This window comes from Haliotis rubra, unplaced genomic scaffold (assembly GCF_003918875.1).
Source record: "Haliotis rubra isolate DU_JTF1 unplaced genomic scaffold, ASM391887v1 Scf175, whole genome shotgun sequence".
Lineage (NCBI taxonomy): Eukaryota > Metazoa > Mollusca > Gastropoda > Lepetellida > Haliotidae > Haliotis > Haliotis rubra.
Window position 1 is genome coordinate 456,190 of NW_025765725.1, and position 21,633 is coordinate 477,822.

The 21,633-nt window shown below is 43.4% G+C and overlaps 1 protein-coding gene across 1 annotated transcript; it reads left to right on the top strand.

Moving 5' to 3' along the window:
* Positions 1-541: 541 nt before the first annotated feature.
* LOC124272979 lies at positions 542-20,661 on the top strand. Its single transcript, XM_046708217.1, is given in 12 exon segments — positions 542-639; positions 9,031-9,163; positions 11,150-11,292; positions 11,776-11,813; positions 11,815-11,876; positions 13,749-13,880; positions 14,745-14,781; positions 14,813-14,868; positions 16,106-16,266; positions 17,198-17,309; positions 17,810-17,994; positions 20,390-20,661. Coding segments are annotated over 12 exon segments (1,170 nt in total). The 5' UTR covers positions 542-587; the 3' UTR covers positions 20,449-20,661.
* The last annotated feature ends 972 nt before the right edge of the window (positions 20,662-21,633 follow it).

The following is a 21,633-nucleotide window of genomic DNA, read 5'->3' on the forward strand; positions in this document are numbered from 1 at the left end:
AGACGATTTAAATCATGTACCGATTGGTGTTAGGCAGTTTAAGGTACCAATCCTTCTTCGTATTTTTCCCTTCTCCATTCCAGTTTTTACATGTAACCCCAGTGCCAGGGGACGTCAGCACAATATAGGTTTAGCTCCAGCTCTCTAATGCATATAACAAATTTGTTTAACGTACGTTTGCTCAAGTAGGGTAAAAACGTAGCGTTATTTCAATACCTTATCCACGACTATGCGCTCACGTCAACACAAACACAACAGAGCCCCGTAACAGGGGTCTGCAATGTCAACCACAACGAGAATCTCGGCTATTTCGACCACTCAGCATTTTAACAAGTGTAGGGATTTACAAAGAAGGGATTATTTTCGAAGTTGCTAAAATAAGTTCTCCGACGTCCGCTATCGGCACGCTGTGCGGAAGACGTGCGAGGGAGGAAGAACCCGGATTTAGCAGTAGGCTTCGCTGTGATACGACGCAGTGTGCCGAGCAACAGGAAAGGCATCGCGGAGTGTTCGGCCAGGTTCGTCATTCGGGCTACCTCGCTCACTTACACCGGATTGTATCTCGTCGTCTCCATTCTTCAAGCATCATGGAACACTCGACAGTGGGATTTACTATAATAATGTGTTTTCTATTTCAAGGTGGGCAAAAAATCTATTTTTTCTTCTCCTTTTTCTTATTTTGTTAAACCATTAAAAATCATTAATTTTACGTGGTGTGTGATAGCTTTCATAGCAGGTTGTTATCAGAGGCCTTGCATACTACACCTACCTCTATGATGAAGTGATTCAAACTGGCATTTGCCCTGACAGAAAATAAGAAAGTTTTTGTTTCTAAATTGTATACTCGATATACAATCACACCAAAAGAACTGATTCTAAATAACGATTTACTGTTATAGCAAGTTTTTAGTGGTTGAGCAGGTAAGAGTCTCAAAAATATGTCAATGATAAGCAAATTGTAAAATAATTCTTCATAAAGAGTAAAAGAGCTCATTTAAATTTATCATGACGACCTTAGATATACCTCATTCATTCTCATCGAATCTATGGTATAACGAAATATGAATTAATGTACTGAGAGTCTTTAGGAATATAGTTCCTCGAAGTTATACAGTTATCTCGAAACATCAAAGAGAGTCTCAGGATAAGCCCCATATGAGATAAGAGGAAGAAGGATCTAGGTAGCCCGTGAGGACGTAGGTCTTTCTGTATGGGATTACCGTTGTGATATGACACCGTCGGCGATGTCGTAAGTCACCTAATCTGCATGGATTAATTATTTGCTTTTGTCCTTTTAAGGTTTGAGACCTGTGCAGTGACATTATGTGGATATTAATTTTTTGGTTTATTTTGGCAGCTCGCGAAGGTAACATATTTTTGTTACGACTGTTGGCTCAGGTTTGTTTGTTATCTGTGGGATATTGTTAAGAACGGATTGTCCTTGAGTGTTTATTCCTTGAAGAAGGATCACATATTTTCATAAGACGATTATTATGGCCATAGTTTAGACCATAACTGAAAGGCGTTTGTAAAGAAAAGTTCCTTTCTAAAGATGTGATTCTGGTGTGAGATGGATTTGAGAAGGGAAATACAATGTATGATGATTAACTGTCTTCTTCTATCTAACAAATTGTGAAAATAGTGAAATATTGTATTTTTGTTTGAAGTAAAGGGAAACATAAAGGGCGGCTAATCGGGAATTGAGTCAATTGACACAATACTTTACATATTCTGAAAAACAGAACTAACATTATTCAGAATCTAAGTGACAGTTGGTACCATAATTTTTTGAAGTCATGACGTTATTATCTGTAATATCATCCCGCGGAATCCGAGTGAGAATTTGCCCTCAGCAAGCTACATGTATGTTTGACGTAAGAGGCGACCATTGAATCCGGTGGCCAGGTTGTATAACGTGGTTGGTTCATGTCCTCGTATCCCAGCGACATGGACCCTTGTTCATAATATCACTCACTGGATTGTCCTGTCCAAACTCGAATGCTAACAGACCACACTCACAATAATTGGGATACTGTTAGTTCCACCATGACTTCAGTAAATACTGGATTGTGATTGGTTAAATAAAGTCATTTTCCATTTTCCAAAGATTTTCCAGCACAGTATGTATTTTTTTTAAATAATAATAGCGCGGTTATGGTAGAATGGAGATAACCATACTGTGTTGTAAAATCAGAGGTATTTAACGGAATTATAATAGCTTTACTTTATTATTTAAAACCTCAAGCCTCGCGTTCGGTTTTATATCAAATTTAGAGCTATTTTAAGTTTGTTATATACCTCTGATTTTTCGATACAGTATTTTTATCTCCTAAGTGTGTCACAGAACAACAAACGAACGAAAACCATCTGACATAACCATTAATCGTCCTTTGTTGACCGAGAATAGCTGCAAAATTGCTTACAATATTCCTTTTGTTGCTGTCACGGCTTTCGTTTGAATAGGAAGCAAAAAACTCTATCATAGGTCACAGAGTGGGTGCGACAGGGACGTCGTTTACGTCCCTTTCTTTTCAGCATTTAACACCAAGACATTCATTTGTTGTGTGTATCTGTTATAATATGTTCAAGTGTACTGTTTCAATGGGCGTTCTTCATGATGTACTGACATAGTTACACGCAATGTATTGTTCCCGATACTTTTCTGACTACATATTATGAAGACCATCCTTCTCCGACACAGCTTTTGTACTTTCATCACACAATCCATTCCTGAGCGTTTCTCACAGTAGCTGTGTTGTTGCCAGAGCATTGCGTTATCTGTCTTCAAATTGATATGGCTTTGTTTTCGTTTTGTAATTAAGTTCACATTTGACGACTCACTGGAGTATGAATTTAATTAATTAAAAATTATATTATAGAAATGTAATGTATACTGCAGACGTCGACATTTGTATCTGGTAACCTGATTTTGTCATGTAGATATTTTTATGGAGCCACCGGGCGCGGCGTGCAGATTTGTGTAAAACACATGGCATATGAAGGTTGAAAAACTTTCAAATAGTCACTCGTTTCGAGGACACGTGAGCGAAGAGTTAATTAACCTAGCCACTTATGGAGCTTTTAGCGACATTTTAATCGTCTGAACTGTCTTCGCGGGCGACAGTTAACACAGACCAAACAACATCAGCAACGGGAACCTCAGTTTCATTATTTACCTCCATGCCAAACGTTTGCCTCCTGTTTTCAAATCGAGCAGGTCGCGCTTTCCTTAAACCGACTTAACGAGTTCACATAGTTTTCTGAACATGCAAAATAGTTTATCGACTTTTTTCACTCGCTTTGGTTTACAAAGAGACTCCGTAGTCAGAAAAGCCAAGTTACACAATCAGGGGGATTATTTGGTATTGAAAAATAATGACACGTTAAAATATTGATTAAAAGCCAAGGCAACTGTGGATTTAAGTTAAGAGGGAATGTTGACATCCATAAGATCAGCGTGGGAGGAACTCGGCTGTTGGTTTCAGTGCTGTGGCACAGCAAACAGCATCACTGCGCATGTCAATTACCACGTGCTTGTTGATGTCAAGCATTCGTGAAGCTTTACGAACAGATAGATGCTGTCCATGTTAAAGTAACGGCACGATTGTATTGATGGGCCCGGTGATGTGTTCCCAATCAATATGATACAGATGAGTAAGGCATGTTTATATTCTTCAAGGAAATGTAGATTTGGTGTCGTTGCAATTGTTATTTATTCTCTTTAAAGGGACTGAGTGAGTTTAGTTTTACGCTGCTTGAAGCAATATTCCAGCAATATCACGGCAGGGAACATCAGAAATGGGCTTCACACATTCTACCCATGTAGGGAATCGAACCCGGGTGTGTAGTCAGTACAACAGTCTCTAGTTTGACACTGTCTTTGTGGAGTGAGTACAACAGTCTATAGTTTGACACTGTCTTTGTGGAGTGAGTACAACAGTCTATAGTTTGACACTGTCTTTGTGAGTGAGTACAACAGTCTCTAGTCTCATCCTGCCTTTGTGAGTGAGTACAACAGTATCTAGTTTGACATTGTCTTTGTGGAGTGAGTACAACAGTCTATAGTTTGACACTGCCTTTGTGAGTGAGTACAACAGTCTCTAGTCTCATCCTGCCTTTGTGAGTGAGTACAACACACTCTAATTTGACACTGTCTTTGTGAGTGAGTACAACACTCTCTAAATATGCATTCCAATAAACGGTTAACTCAATTAAACGGACGACTGAGATGATACCATAGTCGACTCCCTCGACTACATGCTTCCTGGCACGTGTTACTGGTGCATCTGCCTGCACGTCTTACAGGGCGTCTTCATTCACGTCTTCCTGCATTTCTTCCTGTACGTATTTCTATGGAATCCTGGAAGGGACATTGTCGCGTTGTCGCCCTCTCAAATACAAGCAAAATGAGGCAAATTAACCAAAACGCGACACGCGACAACGCGACAGTTTGCCCATTTGTCGCATTGTAGCGATGTCGCGTGTCGCGCTTTGAATAATATTTTTTTTTATTCCTCCAAAGGGCGACACGCGACATAGCGACAATTTTCAAGGTCAAAACATGTCGCGTTTCGCCCTATCTAAGATGTGTAAAAACAGCCTAAAAATTTACTAAAACGCGACATCGCGACAATGCGACAAATGGGCGAAAAGTCGCGTTGTCGCGATGTCGCGTGTCGCGTTTTGGTTTATTTTGCCTCATTTTACTTGTTTTTTAGAGCGACAATGTCCCTTCTCGGATTCCATATATTTCTCTATGTCGTACATGGCGTATGTTTCCTGAGTGAGATATGTGACCGTCAAATCATCCTGTTATTCCAATATGGCTATTAATCAGTGTTATGCCTATACCAACTGTCTATGGAGAGATAGCCTAGTGGCTGAAGCGTTGGTTCGAAAACCTGGGTTCTTTGCCCAACTTGTGTGAAGATAAAGTTTGGTGCCTCCTGTAGAGGAGAAAGGGAATTATGCTAGGAGCGGCGTAAAACTCCACTCCCTCATCTTCCTAAGATTATAACTATACTGCGGCCGTGTGTTTAATCACCCGTGGAAAAGGTGAAGTAAAATGGGGTTAACGTCGTACTAAAGAATGATTCGCTCATATGACGACGTGCATGCGTGCGCATGTGTGGCTGCTTGTACCAGCCCAGACTTAAGCTGGTTTTATAGTGCTAGCCCACTGAGATACCATGCCGCAGTGAAGCATGAATACCCCACTCAGACACATTATACTGACTCCGAGCCGACCAGTCCTTGTTGTACCCATTAATGCCGAGCGCCAGGCAGGGACCAACAAGTACGGTAACCATATTTTAACGTCTTTTGGTATGAAGCGTCCGGGGATAGAACCCGCGACCTTCCGTTCTCCGGGCGGACGCTCTCACCACAACACCACAGAGGCAGTTCCACGGAAAAGGAGCGCGCAGGCGACAGAAGCTTAAGTGTTTTCTGAAATATAAGATTAGAAAAAAAACCACATCACATCACGGCTGCAGAACGATATGATAATATCACTGCATGGGATATGAAGAAACAATGTTCTGTGAACGTGCTTTGGGATACAGGCAACTGACTGACGGAACTGTTGGGGTCGTTTCGGGATGGTCCCGACACAGATTTCGGAGAGACGCGACTGTGACGAAGCCGTCACGAGGCAGCCCATTTCGTCCAACACTCCCAATATAACTGTGTGTAAACAACACTTATTCGTGAATGAGCATATGTACAATGTCGGGACGGATGCGCCTGCTCTGTGTCACGTGACTCGCGACAGCGCCACCTACCGTTGTACTACTGTTTGTTTGACAAGAAGCTGTCGGTAGAGACATCTACATTCTCTGACCAACAAGTAAACATTTGTTTACATCTGTTTATTCACCTCGGGTTTTAGAATGGAAATAAGATGATTGTTTGTATTCGAATTATTTTCACGGTTTAAATGTAAATGTAACTTCTGATATACATATATTACTACTATGGTCTTAGATTTCATTCACTAAAACCAACACTGAATATGATTTGTGATCCAATCTAACAATTTCATGCAGACATAATCCACTATTTAATACTGATAATATACAACTGTTCATTGAAGCAACCAATGCTGTAGTGAGTGAGTTTAGTTTTACGCCGCTTTTAGCAATATTCCAGCAATATCACGGCGGGGACACCAGAAATGGGCTTCCGCATTGTACCCATGTGGGGAATCGAACTCGGGTCTTTGGCGTGACGAGCGAACGCTTTAACCACTAGGCTACCCCACCGCCCCTCCTATGATGCAGATCACTGGATTATCTGGTTCAGACGCCGCCATATAGATGGAATATTGCTGAGTGCGCTGTTAAACAACAAACAAACAAACAAACAAGCAAACAAACAAACAAACTTATCTTTCACAGAAACTTACGGCACATGAGAGCAGATATTTCAATACTTATGTCTTAATGCTTAATGATTTTTCTATCCTCTCTTGGCAATGCATTTCTGTTTTATATAGTCATACCTGCCCTCTTTGTGACCAGCGTAACCAAGGTTGTATGGCCATATCTTCATACACAAGTTTTCGAGCGTCCGTCCGGAGTGCGGAAGGTCGCGCGTTCGAAACCAGGCCGCGTCATACCAAAAGACGTTAAAATATGGTACTTGTTGGTCCCTGTCTGGTGCTCGGCATTAATGGGTACAACAAGGACTGGTCGGCTCAGAGTCATTATAATGTGTCTGAGTGGGGTATTCATGCTTCACTGCGGCATGGTATCTCAGTGAGCAATCACTATAAAACCAGCTAAGTCTGGGCTAGTACAAGCAGCCACACATACACATACATACGCATGCACGTCGTCATATGAGCGTAATAATCTTAAGCACAACGTTGAACCCCATTTCACCTCACCTCACCTCACCTCACCTCACCTCACCTCACCTCACCTCTCACTCTCCTCACACACAAGTTAATAGTCCCAGAATATGTCTCTCTCTCACACAAGTCCTCGAATATGTCTCTCTCTCTCTCTCCCTCTGTGTTAATCATATTTGTTTCATCGTCTCTCTCTCTTCTCTCTCTCTCTCTCTCTCTCTCTCTCTCTCTCTCTCTCTCTCTCTCTCTCTCTCTCTCTCTCTCTCTCTCTCTCTCTCTCTCTCTCTCTCTCTCACACACACACACAAATGGGCGCTGGAGGGTGAGTTTCTCAAAGATAGCATTGGTTTTTGGGCAGCATATAATGTGTCCGAGTGGGATGTTTAAGGTAAACTCTCCCCCTCTCCCACCTGGTGATGTACAGCCACGATGTGGAGAGTTCAAAGGAGTATTAGGGTTTCACCAGACAGCATATAATACCACTGTTGATACTGCCCAGTACATACAGAACACTGATGGCTAAGACAAACACACTCATTACCTTCTAATCCCAACGTAGAAAACGACAATTAGTTTACTTTGCATAGAGAATCCTACTCTGTTTGCTGTCGGTGCAAGTATGACCCCACCCTGGCTGGTCCTACGTACATACGGGTGACCTACATTACGTTTTACCGTGGCGTCGTTTACTGCTCTAACTCCCCCGCTCTCGACCGGCACTGACAGACATCTGTATTGAGCAACTTTTGAGTACATGACTATCATTTGACATAACACAACACAACACAATACAACACAACTCATTAACGTTATCCTAGCTTACACATGATGGTCGTGGGGCGATGGGGTAGCTTAATGGTTAAAGCGTTCGCTCGTCACGTCGAAGACCCGGGTTCGATTCCCCCATATAGGTACAATGTGTGAAGCCAATTTCTGGTGTCCACCCGCCGCGATATTGCTGGAATATTGCTAAAAGCGGCGTAAAACCGTACTCACTCATTCAACCAACGACTGGCTTAACTTACTCAGCGTCACTGGTAGGCGTTGGTCCATCTCAGCCATGTTCTGTTGGGGAAAGGCCTGGAGAAACAGCTGAGCATTGCAGTACAGGTGTGTTATAATAATACGTGGACAGGCAGTACGTGACTGCAACGTGACATCACGTTGCTGCATTTACTCAAAGCCCGGAGCTACATCTCGAACGACGTACACGTTGATAAATGTTATCTCATTAGTTAAATAGTGGTCGGAAAATTGAACTGAAATTATGTGCGCAGAGCAGAGATGATTTCATATTTCCCCGTCAACTTTTACAAAGATCCATCCTAAACTCACTTCATGAAAATTATTTATGCTACACTGAAATAACATGTAGGTCTATTGAAATTACTATCAAGTGTCCAAATATAACTGGCACGAGTCTGTAGTCCAGGAAGCGTTCGCCTTTCAGAAGATGAGTTCTGATGTCACCATTACCCTTCCATACAATGACGACGTTGGGAAACGCAAGCATGGTTAGCAGGTTCTCCTGGTATACCCTTGCATTACCGCCAGAGTTGTCAGATATATGGTGGACTTCTCCGAGAATGGTATACTGTCCTAATCCTGCAGCCTCAGATGTTCTCTGCACCACGTCAGACGTGCCTTAAGATGACGCGAAAGTAAAACTGAGCGCATCGCTGGACTCAGAGACTGGAGTGAGCGAGTGAGTGAGTTGTACGCCGCTTTTAGCAATATTCCAGCAATATGACGGCGGGGAAAATCAGGAACTGGAGGTTGTGCGCATTCTACCAGCCCAGGGGCAGATACAGCTTTGAGAGAATTAGGCCTAGGGTGCACAGGACACAATAAACTTTAAGGACATACCCCCCACCCCCACCCCGCATCCCCTCAGGAGCCGTCCATACAGCTCCAACGGTTCTGCCACTAACTGGACTTATACAAGGGTCCCTACTAACCGAATACCACTAATTCAATTCTACTGAACTATGAAACACATTGTTAATGGCAAAAAAACCCGTTAGCCATGTGGACAATCAGTTCAGACAACTAATGCCCATTTTGTAGTCGCATATGAAACGTGCACATATTCTCCGTAGCAGGTCCCAGATTGTTTAGCTGTTCGAAAGTTAAACACAGACAAATGTCACTACATGATGTTGATTTTGCATGTGCAGGTGTGACGTCACAGACGTGCAACACGACCCATGCGGAGGTGTGTGTGCGGGAGATGGAGGGGGTGCTGAACCAGGTGATTGAGACGGCGACTGGCGAGGGGGCTGCTGTCGGCACACTCGAGAAAATATGTCTGTGAGTAGAAAAACAAGTTTCCAACAAAATAATGACATTCTGTTCCTTCTTTCAAATGACTACTATTAGTGTCTTTACAAAATGGACACCGGAGAGGGAGTTGGGTTTTTTCGCCGATTTGGGGCAATATTCCAGCAATATCACAGCAGGGGACACCAGAAATTGGCTTCACACATTGTACCCATGTAGGGAATCGAACCCGGGCCTTCGGTGTGACGAGCGAACGCTTTAACCACTAGGCTACCCACCGCCCCGGGTGTTGGATAATCATAGTGGTTAGAGTGAGTCTGGTTCTACGCCGCTTTTAGCAATATTCCAGCAATATCACAGCGGAGGACACCAGAAATAGGCCTCACACATTGTACCCATGTGGGGAATCGAACGCTGGCCTTCGGCGTGACGTGCGAACGCTTTAACCACTAGGCCACCCCACCGCCCCTTAGTGGTCAGAACGTTGGTTCAAATCGGACATGGGTTCAACGTGTGAGGCCATTTTGTGTGTCCCCCGCCGTGATGTGGTTCACATATTTGTTATTGCTAAACGTGTCTCGAACCCAACTCATGTACAAGGTAAGAGTGTGCTAGTGAGGTGAACACCTTAGGACCACTCACCACAGTTGTACGCTTGGGGGATGACGAGATTGAGACTGTGACCGCGTATCTTATATGTATACAGTCGCTGTAGCTTTATTAAACCAGTCCAGGTTCCCACAAACATTTACACATCAGGGACCAATTATTTGATATAACGGGCCGGTGGGGTTATATTTTAAAAATACACATTGCCCATAAAAACTGAAATCAAAAACTGAATTTGACCTCAGGTTTTACGTACACAATAATTGTGCTCCGGATTTCCTGAAATGATTTCTTGTGAAACTGTGATAGTGCACCGGTACTTTTACAGCCACGTTTTCAGTGTTTTGCAAAAGGTTGTTTTTTTTTGCTGACTCCAGGAAAGAACTTTTATTGGCGACTTTATCGAACGATATGAGCTCTGTGAATACCGTTGTACAAAGCAACCTTAGCGCTACGCCAGTCGTAAGTCTATGCTATGGTATGGGAGTTACGATCACCTTAGCGCTAAGATCGCTTTGTACAACGGCACCCTGGTCGTGGAGGGGCGGCTGGGTAGCCTAGTGGTTTCGCTCGTCACGTCGAAGACCCGAGTGAGTTCGCTTGTCACGCCGAAGACCCCGGTTCGGTTCCCCATTTCTGGAGTCCCCCGCAGTGATATTGCTGGAATATTGCTAAAAGCGGCGTAAAACTATATTTACTCACTCACTCACTCATGTCGTGGATGGGAAGTAATGGGTGGTTTTCAACTTCCCTTTCATGTCGAGCAATATTCCAACAGCTCCAGCCTTTTTTACATTTCACATCTTTTGGGGTACCATCGACCGTGCTCTTGTGATCAGGATTTCGAGAGCGCCATTGCTTGATCAAGGTTACAACATTCAAGGCCTCAGTAAAGCTGTCTAGAATTTTTATGGTGGACATGTGGGAGAAATTTCCAAATTTGATGCAGCAGTGACAAAAATTATGTCCGATGCAATTCCCTATTGCTACTTATATCATTCGTTCCCGAATTATTTCAGGTGAACAGTTCACTAGGTTCAGGATAAGTTCATGACGGGTGCCACCGGTGTGGCAGGATACGCTCACCTTTTTGCGAACACCTGGTATCATCACTATAAACACATAAACACATGCTCTGTCATCGTATCGCATGGTGGCAATCACTGGAATGTCTAGTTCAAACCCGATTTGTTTACAAACAACATCATACAGCTGTAATACTGCTGAAACAAATATCTGCTCATTATATTGTCACAATTGTACAATCGACTCTGCTTTTGGCAGAGATCTCTTATGAATGTGGAAAAGGTATTGTCGCTTCTATCTACATCTCCAACATCGTTCCAGTCTGTTCTTCGTGCCTGTGTTATTTTTTACATGTATTATGTTAATGATCTCGTTGTTCAGTGACACCATCAAGGGCAACAACTTGACGCAGTGCTACATCGACGCCACCGCCGGTTGCAACACACAGGGTGATGAGGCGCCCACGTGGACCATGCAGAGATGGGAGCGAGTGATGCAGGACATCTACAAGCTGTGTGATGGGGGTGAGTGATCAGGGCAGGGCAGGGCAGGGCAGCCAGGATGAATATCTACAAGCTGGAGGATGGGGGTTTGATCAGGGCAGGGCAGGGCAGGGCAGGGCAGGGCAGGGGAAAAATGGAGGATATTTTACACCGCTTTAGCAATATTCCTGCAATTCTTCAGCAGGTGACACCAAAAATATGCTTCTCACATTGTACCCATGTATGTAATCGGGTCTTTGGCGTGACGAGTGAACGCTTTAACCACTAGGCAACCCACCGGCCCTTGTTTTGGGGTACTTCTATGTAGTGTCAGTTAAATTGAGGGGTATAAGAATAAGATGAGTCAAGTCGAATTCAGACGTTTCTGTGCATTCTGCCATTGGACCATTCGTCCGTGGATGAATGACATGTCTCAAATCCCCCATCACCCCCAAACTATCCCACCCCTCCTTCCCTGTGATCTTAGCTGATGTTCCTAACCAAAGCATTGCTGTATTGTTCCAGCCTGCCCGAGCTTCCTGGAGAGAACCATCAACATCACTCCAGTGCACCAGCCTCATCAGGTTCGACTCCCTCTACGAGTCGTCCTTCGGAAACTTCTGCAGGTGAGTGGGATCGGGGAGAAGATGGGTGAATGGACCAGATCGGTAAAACAAGTTGTTGACAGGGTCGGGGAGCGTAAACAGACCAAACCAGGCGCGTAGCAAGGCAATTTTGTCATGTAAGCCCGATAGGTTGCAAAGCTTTATATTTAGAAAGTATTGAGGACTTGCCCAACCTTTTTAGCACCAATCATGTGTAAGCCCGGGCTTTTTTTATAATGGTAGCTACGCCCCTGCAGACTGGTAGAACAATTTGTATACCCATTTTCAGTGTATGAAATAAGCCAAAAACCCAGCCAGGCATCAGGGCTGGTAACTTCAAAATGTTAACTCCCCCAAATGGATTAACCAGACCAGACAATCCAAAGAAAATAATTTTAGTTATAGAGAATAACTTTAATGAACCTGAGACACGTATTTACTGTCAAACGGTCTTTTCACTATAGGCATATTCAGAGAAATACGACTCCGCGCATCGATAGGTGTTGCTGTTTTTGTGATACTATATGTCAATGCAGTGCTTTGAGCTTTGAGATACGATAGTTCTATCTTCAAACAGTAATTGTCAAGTCGAAATGCAACGCTCAATTTGAAAAATAGATTTTAAGATATGGTGAATTTACTCAGATGTATGGAACATGTTATATATTTTTTTTTACCAGACCATCGGGCTGGCTAGCAGTAAATTTAAACCGTCCGTCAGAAATCTAGCCCTGGCGGTCAGACGGGCCCTATTTCATACACTGCCATTTCACGGGATCCAAGAGAGAGTGGTCGTTGAGCAGCCAACAACACCATCTGTACTCCCGGGCGGGCAGAGGGAGGTAGACTTGTCTGGGGGGGTGGCGGTAACACTAGGGTCGGGTGTCAGAGAACTGCGTCATGAGTTCCAAAGGCCGAAAACCCGTTTAGCAAGTAGACTCAAAGTTACGTTACCATCAGTAAAATATGTTAACACAAAGCAAAATGGAATGTGAATGCTTGTTCTCGATATTCAGTCATTGTGGATCTGGGTAATGTAAATGCCCCCAGCAATCTTGGTGGCTTTGAAAGGCGCAGTAAATTACGTTACAAGTAGTGAAATACGACGGGTCTACAAAACCTTATATCCGATTGTTACGTTTAATAAGAGCATAATTAACACAGTACGACATCTTTATCATTACATGCTGGTCAGTTGATGAAGGAAGTAGTTTAAAAGCTAATGAAGGTGGCTTACATAGATAATATTCAGCTATCTATATCGTCCGCCAATCTTTATAAAAAGGACATACAAGTAAAAAATGATTTTCATTTTCTCTTTCGTCTTTCAATATATAAACGTGTTCCTTTATTTACCAGTACCGTCTGTGTGACGTGGTTGATTGTCATCGTATCACAACCCCATGGATTGGTGCTCCTTATATCAATCACAGGATTGTCTATTCCAGACTCGAATATCTATGGTTGGAATATTGACAAGTGACACGTTCAACGATAGCACAATAAATGTCCTTTGAATGAGGTACAATGTCGGCTACAATGTCGGCTACAATGCCGGCAACAATGTCGGCTGCAATGTCGGCTACAATGCCGGCAACAATGTCGGCCTGCTCGGGTCAGACAGCCAACAACTCAGTTGTCCTTCCAGTGTTTGACCTTAACCCTGAAAAGCTGCAGGCCCTAAGGACCCAGAACCATAAAACGTTGTGGTTCCTGATCAGAATGTGTAGGCCCTATATTTGAATATGGAAATAATTCTATTAGTTATTGGGAATGAAAAAGCTGTCGGCCATAAGGACCTGCAGAAAACAAAAAGCTGTGGGTCCGAGTGGTTTTCAGTCGGCTTCGGGCCTAAGGACCGACGTTAATTTCGTACGCTGCTTCCTCCCACAGGTCCCTCAACGACAGCTTGGAGTGTGCCGCCCAGGTGACTGCTGACTGCCCCATGTTCGCCCGTCTCTTCTACGACCTTCTGCCCCAGGGAGTGGACCAGACCGCCAACACCATCTGTACAGCCGGTGAGTGGTGTCGTAGAGAGGGTGGATGGGTAGGGTGAGTGAGTGAGTTTAGGTTTACTCCGCTTTTAGCGTTATTCCAGCAATATCACGGCGGGGAACACCATAAATTGTCTTCACATTGTACCCATGTGGGGAATCGAACCGGGTTTTCGGCGTGACGAGCGAACTCTCTAACCACTAGGCTACCCCACGGCCCCTGGATGGGTAGAGTAGACCCTGGGTTGGTTTTCATGGTGGGGATAAAACTATTGCTTGTTATTAAGTGAACGATTATCAGAGGAATCGATGAGATGTTTAGTGTCGGTGTGTGGGTGCACTGCAAACGAGTTAATCTGAGCAATTCAATCTGAGTGAGTGAGTATAGTTTTACGCCGCTTTTAGCACTATTCCAGCAATATCATGGCGGGGGACACCAGAAATGGGCTTCACACATTTTACCCATGTAGGGAATCAATTCAATCTGAAGAAATGTTGATCAGCATAAGTAAACCTGGTGCTGACCAAGCTTCGAAGAGTCGGTGCATCATACACCGGTAGACCCGTGAAGATCCGGGGTAGAATAGGTCTTCAGCAACCCATTCTTGTCATAAAAGGCGACTATGCTTGTCGTACAAGGCGACTAACGGGATCGGGTGGTCAGGCTCGCTGACTTGGTTGACCCATGTCATCGGTTCCCAATTGCGCAGATCGATGCTCATGCTGTTGATCACTGGATTGTCTGGTCCAGACCCGATTATTTACAGACCGCCGCCACATCGCTGGAATATTGCTGAGTGCGGCGTAAAACTAAACTCACTCACTCACCACTCTTCATACACCGGTAACAGACTCAGTTGCATCTTTGTAATCCTTTAATGCAACATGAAATAAGTCCGCTAACATTCGACAAAAAGGCTATGGAGGTGTTGAGACATCTAGGCACGACGAGGCTATGATGTTGAGACATGCAAGGCACGCGTGATGGACCTGCCGGAGGACCTGGACGCCGCGTGCAAGTGAGTCATGTCAAATCAGGGCATCCAGTAAAGATCAAGTCTTATTTAGACAAAGAATGGATATCAGGTCCTCTCAGAGCATCCCCGGACAATTGTGTCCATTCAGAGCATCCCAGAAAAAGTGTGTCCATTTAGGGCATCCCACGAAAATTGTGTCCATTCAGAGCATCCCATGACAAGTTTGTCTAATCAGAGCATCCCATGACAATTGTGTCTAATCAGAGCATCCCATGAATATTGTGTCTAATCAGAGCATCCCAGAACAATTGTGTCCATTCAGGGCATCCCAGAACAATTGTGTCCATTCAGGGCATCCCAGAACAATTGTGTCCATTCAGGGCATCCCAGAACAATTGTGTCCATTCAGGGCATCCCAGAACAATTGTGTCCATTCAGATCATCCCAGAACAATTGTGTCCATTCAGATCATCCCAGATCAATTGTGTCCATTCAGGGCATCCCAGAATAATTGTGTCCATTCAGGGCATCCCATGACGATCATGTTCATGCAAGTCGTCCAAATCCAGTCATGATGACTCCAACGAGAAAGTTGTTTCAGGGCACCCCATGACAATCAAATCTAGTCAGGACATCCGTTGGCAATCAAGTTCACTCAGGGCACGTGGGCGCGCCTTTTCTGACTGCAGCATTATATTTAAGGCCACCCAGGCCATCTCAGGCCATCCCGTGACAATAAAGCCTAGAGAGTGAGTGAGTTTAGGTTTACGCCGCACTCAGCAATATCCCAGCTATATGGCGGCGGTCTGTAAATAATCGAGGCTGGACCAGACAATCCAGTGATCAACAGCATGAGCATCGATCTGCACAATCGGGAATCGATTACATGTGTCAACCAAGTCAGCGAGCCTGACCACCCGATCCCGATGAACTAAACTTACTGGAGATCATTGCCTTCACGCACAATCAAATCCCGGGTACCCATTTTACAGCTGGGTGAACTGAGACAATGTGGATCTAAGTATCTTGTCCAAGGATACTACGCAAATGTGCCAACCTCGGAACCCGAACCTAGGTGCCTACACCGGGGATCGAACCCGGGCCTTCTGCGTGATAGGCAGACGCCTTACCACTGCACTACTGCGCTCCACGTATATAAGTCCATTCAGAGAATCCCAAACGCCTGGGTATGATCCACAGCACTGCGAACGGCATGTTGGATAAGTGTTGACTTGATAGATATACGTTATACTCATCACCATAATCATTAATATTCCAGGTCGTATGTACAATTCAAGTCGTGTCTCCACACTTCGCGGGTGCCGGTGACGTGTCCGATGTTTGGGGCGCTGCTACAGGTGCTCTACCCTCAACACATCTTCGGCCTGTATGAACAGCAGTGCGGCACCGGCAACAACACATCGGAAGCAGAACCCGAAGGTACATCACATTCCTTATCATCATCAAATCACTATGGTAACATTGGTAACTCCGGAAGAGTGAGTGAGTGAGTGAGTGAGATTAGTTTTACGCCGCACTCAGCAATAGTCCAGCTAAACTCACTCACCCACCCAAAAAACATCAGTTTATTCCTTGGGCGACTGGACAACCTACGAGTGCCAACACTTCAGATATGACTTAGACATACACTGCCATTTCATGAGTGAGTGCGCCTAGTTTTACGCCGCACTCAACAATATTCCAGCTATATCGCGGCGGTTTGTAAATAATCGAGTCTGGGCCAGACAATCCAGCGATCAACATCATGGGCATCGATCTACACAAATGGGATACGATGGCATGTGTCAACCAAGTCAGTGAGCCTGACCACCCGATCCCGTTAGTCGCCTCTTACGACAAGCATTGGTTGCTGAAGACCAGTTCTAACCCGGATCTTCACGGGTCTGCATTATAAATAAAGATATTCTGGTATGCTGTACGTCCCTAACCCGGATGTCCGGAAGACTTGAAACCTACATATCTGAAGAATGGTAGGGTAGCCTAGAAGTTAAAGCGTTCGCTTGTCACGCCGGAGACCCGGGTTCGATTCACAACATGTGAATCATGTATGAAGCGTGCGTTCGTAGTGTCAAAGAACAGGGTTCAATTTCTACATGTGAATAATGTATGAAGCCCATTTTCTGGTGTCCCCCGTCCGTCGTGATATTGCTGGAATACTGCTGAAAGCGGCGTAAACCCATATTCACTCACTAACATTTCTGGCGTTGATCCAGTCTTAAAAAACATCATCAGGTCAGGTCTGAGTCTGTAACACTGCAATGTTAGAATGCCTCAACACAGAGCATACAGACGTTGGCCTGAAATGAATAACAGCTATCAAGAAATGTTTATTGGCTCTTGTACATTCCAGGAGACGAATGTGGTACACGGGGCCAAGCGAGAATTCAGCACTGCATCCGGGTACTTGCACTGTCATGGCCGATGACAGTCAGCCAACCGGAAATTACAGAACAGCAGTGCAGGTGAGAATGTAGTGCCGCAGCTTCAGCCATCAATCACCTCCCACTAACAAACATTGTCTTTTATGTGTTGGCGGTAAACGTGAAGAAACCCAACTAAACTGCCACTACATATATTATATTCAGTATTGAAGTGAAATGTATGTTTGTCATGTGATTCACGACAAATTAAACGGATAACTTCGAAATGGAAAAGCAACCAATTATCGAAAACGAAATACGTTCCTGGAGGGTACAGTTTTGAATGCATTTTTCCTCCTGCACTTCGGTAGCCCTATTTACAAAGAAAAAAGTGATTTCTCTATTTTGTCATAATATATTTTTGCGTTACTATATTTGAAGCTGATAGCAGTAGTCAAACATTGGTTGTAAAATTGGGTTTATTTAATATCTTAATTTCATGTACATTATTCTCAGGTGAGCATAAGCTGGATGTATTTGCTAATTCCATGGGATCACGTGTATATTACGCATGTGCCTGATTCGGTACCCCTGATTCACAGGGACTACGAAACCGGACTTCGTTGCCTTGACAACGCCGGATTCCATCGGTGCAGCGTCCTGCGGCAGTATTTCCACAACATGACGTCCAACCGACGTGATCACATGGACGTCCTTCAAGACGAGTGCGCCGACTTCCTCACCCAGCAGCGACAACTGGATGGGAGCGGTGCCTTCACCACGGCAGGTAGGCATCCACCCGTGTGTTACCACAAATACAATAGTCTGTCTCACAGTCCCTGAACCACACTATTTTAACTAATGCCACTCCTCCCTGCAATGCTTAAGCCCTGAATGAAGCAAGTCTAGATTTCTCCTGATCCTTTTCAATTAAATGGGTTTATTTGTTACTATCAAAATTATATATATATTTAGGGACTAAGCGTTAGTCTACAAACACAACAATATCGCTGTTTTGACGGCATCTTGACGTTTGGCGTACTGACGCTACTCTTCCCGGAAGTAGATACACGTTGACTAGCACATGCGCATCATGTTTTTGATAGCGGTCGCAAGGACAGATAACTCACGTTTGGAGAGAGGGCAATACTCTCTCTTTTTCTTAAATTTATACACTTTTTAAATAGAAACTGACTTTAATACGTCTCGAGTTAAATGAATTAACGTAAAACGCGGTGTGCATACTGTGTGACAGGTTTATGGAGGGTGCACACCTGGTTTTGTAAATGTGTATTCTACATAAACGCGCATGATTATTTAACTGAGTATTGTTTTACGCCGCGTTTAGAAATATTCCGGCGGAGGACAGAAATGGGCTTCAGACATTGTAACCATGTGGGAAATCGAACTCGGGGTTTTCTCCGTTACGAACGAACGCTTTATCCACAAGGCTACCTCACAGCCCTGGAGAATGATTCAAGTAGTTCTTGTAACTGAATACGTCAACAACAAGAAACAAACTCCTTTCTAATGATTAACATGAAAACGTAGAAAGTATGAAATCTGGGACATCGTTAAGCTTTAGAATGCTGCATACAACCGGTCAATCTATTATCAGCCAACCAAGAAACTAGGCCGTTTGTGCCTCGGGGTTTATGAAAAGAATAAAAAATGTATGTTTACATTTACAAAAAACACAAACACATTGAATCAAAGATTTCAGGGGCGGTGGGGTAGCCTAGTGGTTAAAGCTTTCGCTCTTCCCGCAGAAGACCCGGGTTCGATTCCCCTCATGGGTACAATGTATGAATCCTATTTCTGGTGTCTTGATATTGCTGGAATGTTGCTAAATATGTGGCGTAAAACTAAACACAATCAATCAATCAAAGACTTCAAGAATGTACTTCACGCTCCAGCTAAACAGGGGCGGTGAGGTAGCCTTGTGGTTAAAGTGTTGGCTCGTCACGCCGAAGACCCGAATTGATTCCCAACATTGGTGCAATGTGTGAATTCCTTTTCTGGTGTCCACCGACGCGATATTGCTGGAATATTGCTAAAAGCGGCGTAAAACCATACTCAATCGATGAATCCAGCTGAAAAGCAGGGCTAACAATAGTGTTCACCGATATTGGTTAAAGTGAAACAAGCAACAAATGCTATCCATGGGGATGTAAAGCCTGCCGAACAGTTATCGCCATATTTTGGCAGTTTTTACACAATTACTCCGCCGTTCTTCAAATTAATGAAACAAAACTAATTATGATACTTAATTAGCTATCCACCGATGGGTCCCGCCCGCTGACTGCCTCCGATCGTATTTATATATAAGTCGGCGGAAGGGAATCGTGTCAGTACAAATAGATGTTTTCTCACAACTATCTGTAACAGTTATCGCCATTTCAGATTTATTCATGTCATTCGTGAAATATATATTTATATCATGAAGTAACCTCGAATAATTGATTGTGTGATTAGATGAAAGTTGTTGTTTTTACAGTAGAATAATAGGGAATGAAACAATTGATATGACTTGAACTTGCTATTATATAGATAGTGTGACACATTCCCATACCCCACCCCCCAGTTCCACCCAGACTAAGTTAATAATATTTACCGGAATTGTTATTGACCGGAACTGCGAGCGCTTGATACTGATGTATTGACGATAGCTGCGATAACCGTTCGGCAGCCACTGTATTTGATGCGGGTATCTTAAGATAAGATAAGTTAAGATAAACTTTATTGTCCCGCAAGGGAAATTTGTCTTGAATTCAAAGAGCCAATACAAGCACATAACAACAAATAATTTAAAGTATATACGTGTATACACAATGCCAAGCTAGTCAGAATATTATGTTGAATTATAACATAATCAAAGTTCATGATATAATAATCACTCGTGCCTCATCATAGATTTCACTATTACAATTTTGGAGGAAGATTAGAAGTTTTCCTCCAAAATTGTAAAAGTGAAATCTATCAAATCTTAGCTGGGTTTTTCAGTGTTTCCACCCTTCTACTGTTTTGATCACTTTTGTAATTGTTGGTCAAACTTAAATTTCAATTATATACTTCTTTTGCTGGACCGTTTAGAATGTCCATTTGTCCGTGAAGGGTGGTCTTGGGACAAATGTTGTTACATTTGTACATTCCGAATAAAAACCTGTGTATTATTATTTCAGCGAACATCCTGCAGGTATTGAGTGTCGTGATAGTGTCCTGGGTGGCAAGTCTGCTCTGAAGGCCTCAAGAAACCCAGTCTACCGGAAGTGGCTCCAGTCTACCGGAAGTCCCTACCTGACCTGCGCTGTACATATGTGAATAGATGGCTGTACACATAGCTTCGTTAAAAGTATTTGTATATTTTATATAAACTATTGTATATATTTTTGCATAATTTATTGTATGCCCTTAGAAGTCACATTTTTTATAAATAAATGATACATTTCTATCATTGTTAAACTTCATTTCATCTGCCATTTTGACCAAGGTTCAGTTTTATGACGATGTCGTCCAAATGCGGAAGGAAGGTCACAGCGTGAAACTTATTGACAAAGTAATACTAGTGGGCGATAGCAACAGGCACCAACTATGCGGAAACAAAATCAGACTGGGTACAAATTGAAACCATGTTTCTAAATATTTGGAATGGTTATACAAGCACAGATCAGTGGGGTCTGTTCCACCCTGGGGTGAGTTAGTGAGTGAGTGTGTATGGTTTTACGCCAATTTTAGCACTAATCCAACAAAATAACGGCGGGGGACGCCAGAAATGGGCGAGTGAACGCTTTAACCAGTAGGCTACCCCACCGCCGAGCCACATTTCAATCTAGCTGTAACAGAGACATATAAATGTCCTGCATACGCAGTGTCGGAAGGTATTGCGGCATCATGAAACGCTGAGCACGGGACCGTCTAAAAATAGCACTGCATCTCAGTCACTACCATAAGTGTTCAGTCCGTTTTCTTTCGATTGAGCTAAAAACACAGCGTTGTATGCATTTAGTTTCTGGAACAAGGATGTTGATTTTGTAAAACTTTCTCTGACTGAACTCTAGGGGTGAAACTAAAGTACTGTCGGAAATAGAAAACAAAATGTTTTTTTTCACATTTATATCTACAATTTAGGTAGTTAATATGTGAAAGTGTGAAATATCTGCTAAACTAAGTTCGGCCTAACTACAGTCGCAGTGGGAGGGAGATAGGAAACGCGAAAGAAGGATTTTACTGAGGAGAGATTAGTGCAGAAATGAGCAATGCGCGTTTTTTGTAAGTCCAATGCGACTCATTCAGAACAGACCATGGCTTTATGCAAATTAGTGTGCGATGATATTGTATTACAAAGGACACTTTTTAAATGATCATTTTGAAATTAGACTTAGCTAGACGTATAAAATAATACTGAAACTATTAAGGATGTAGCTTC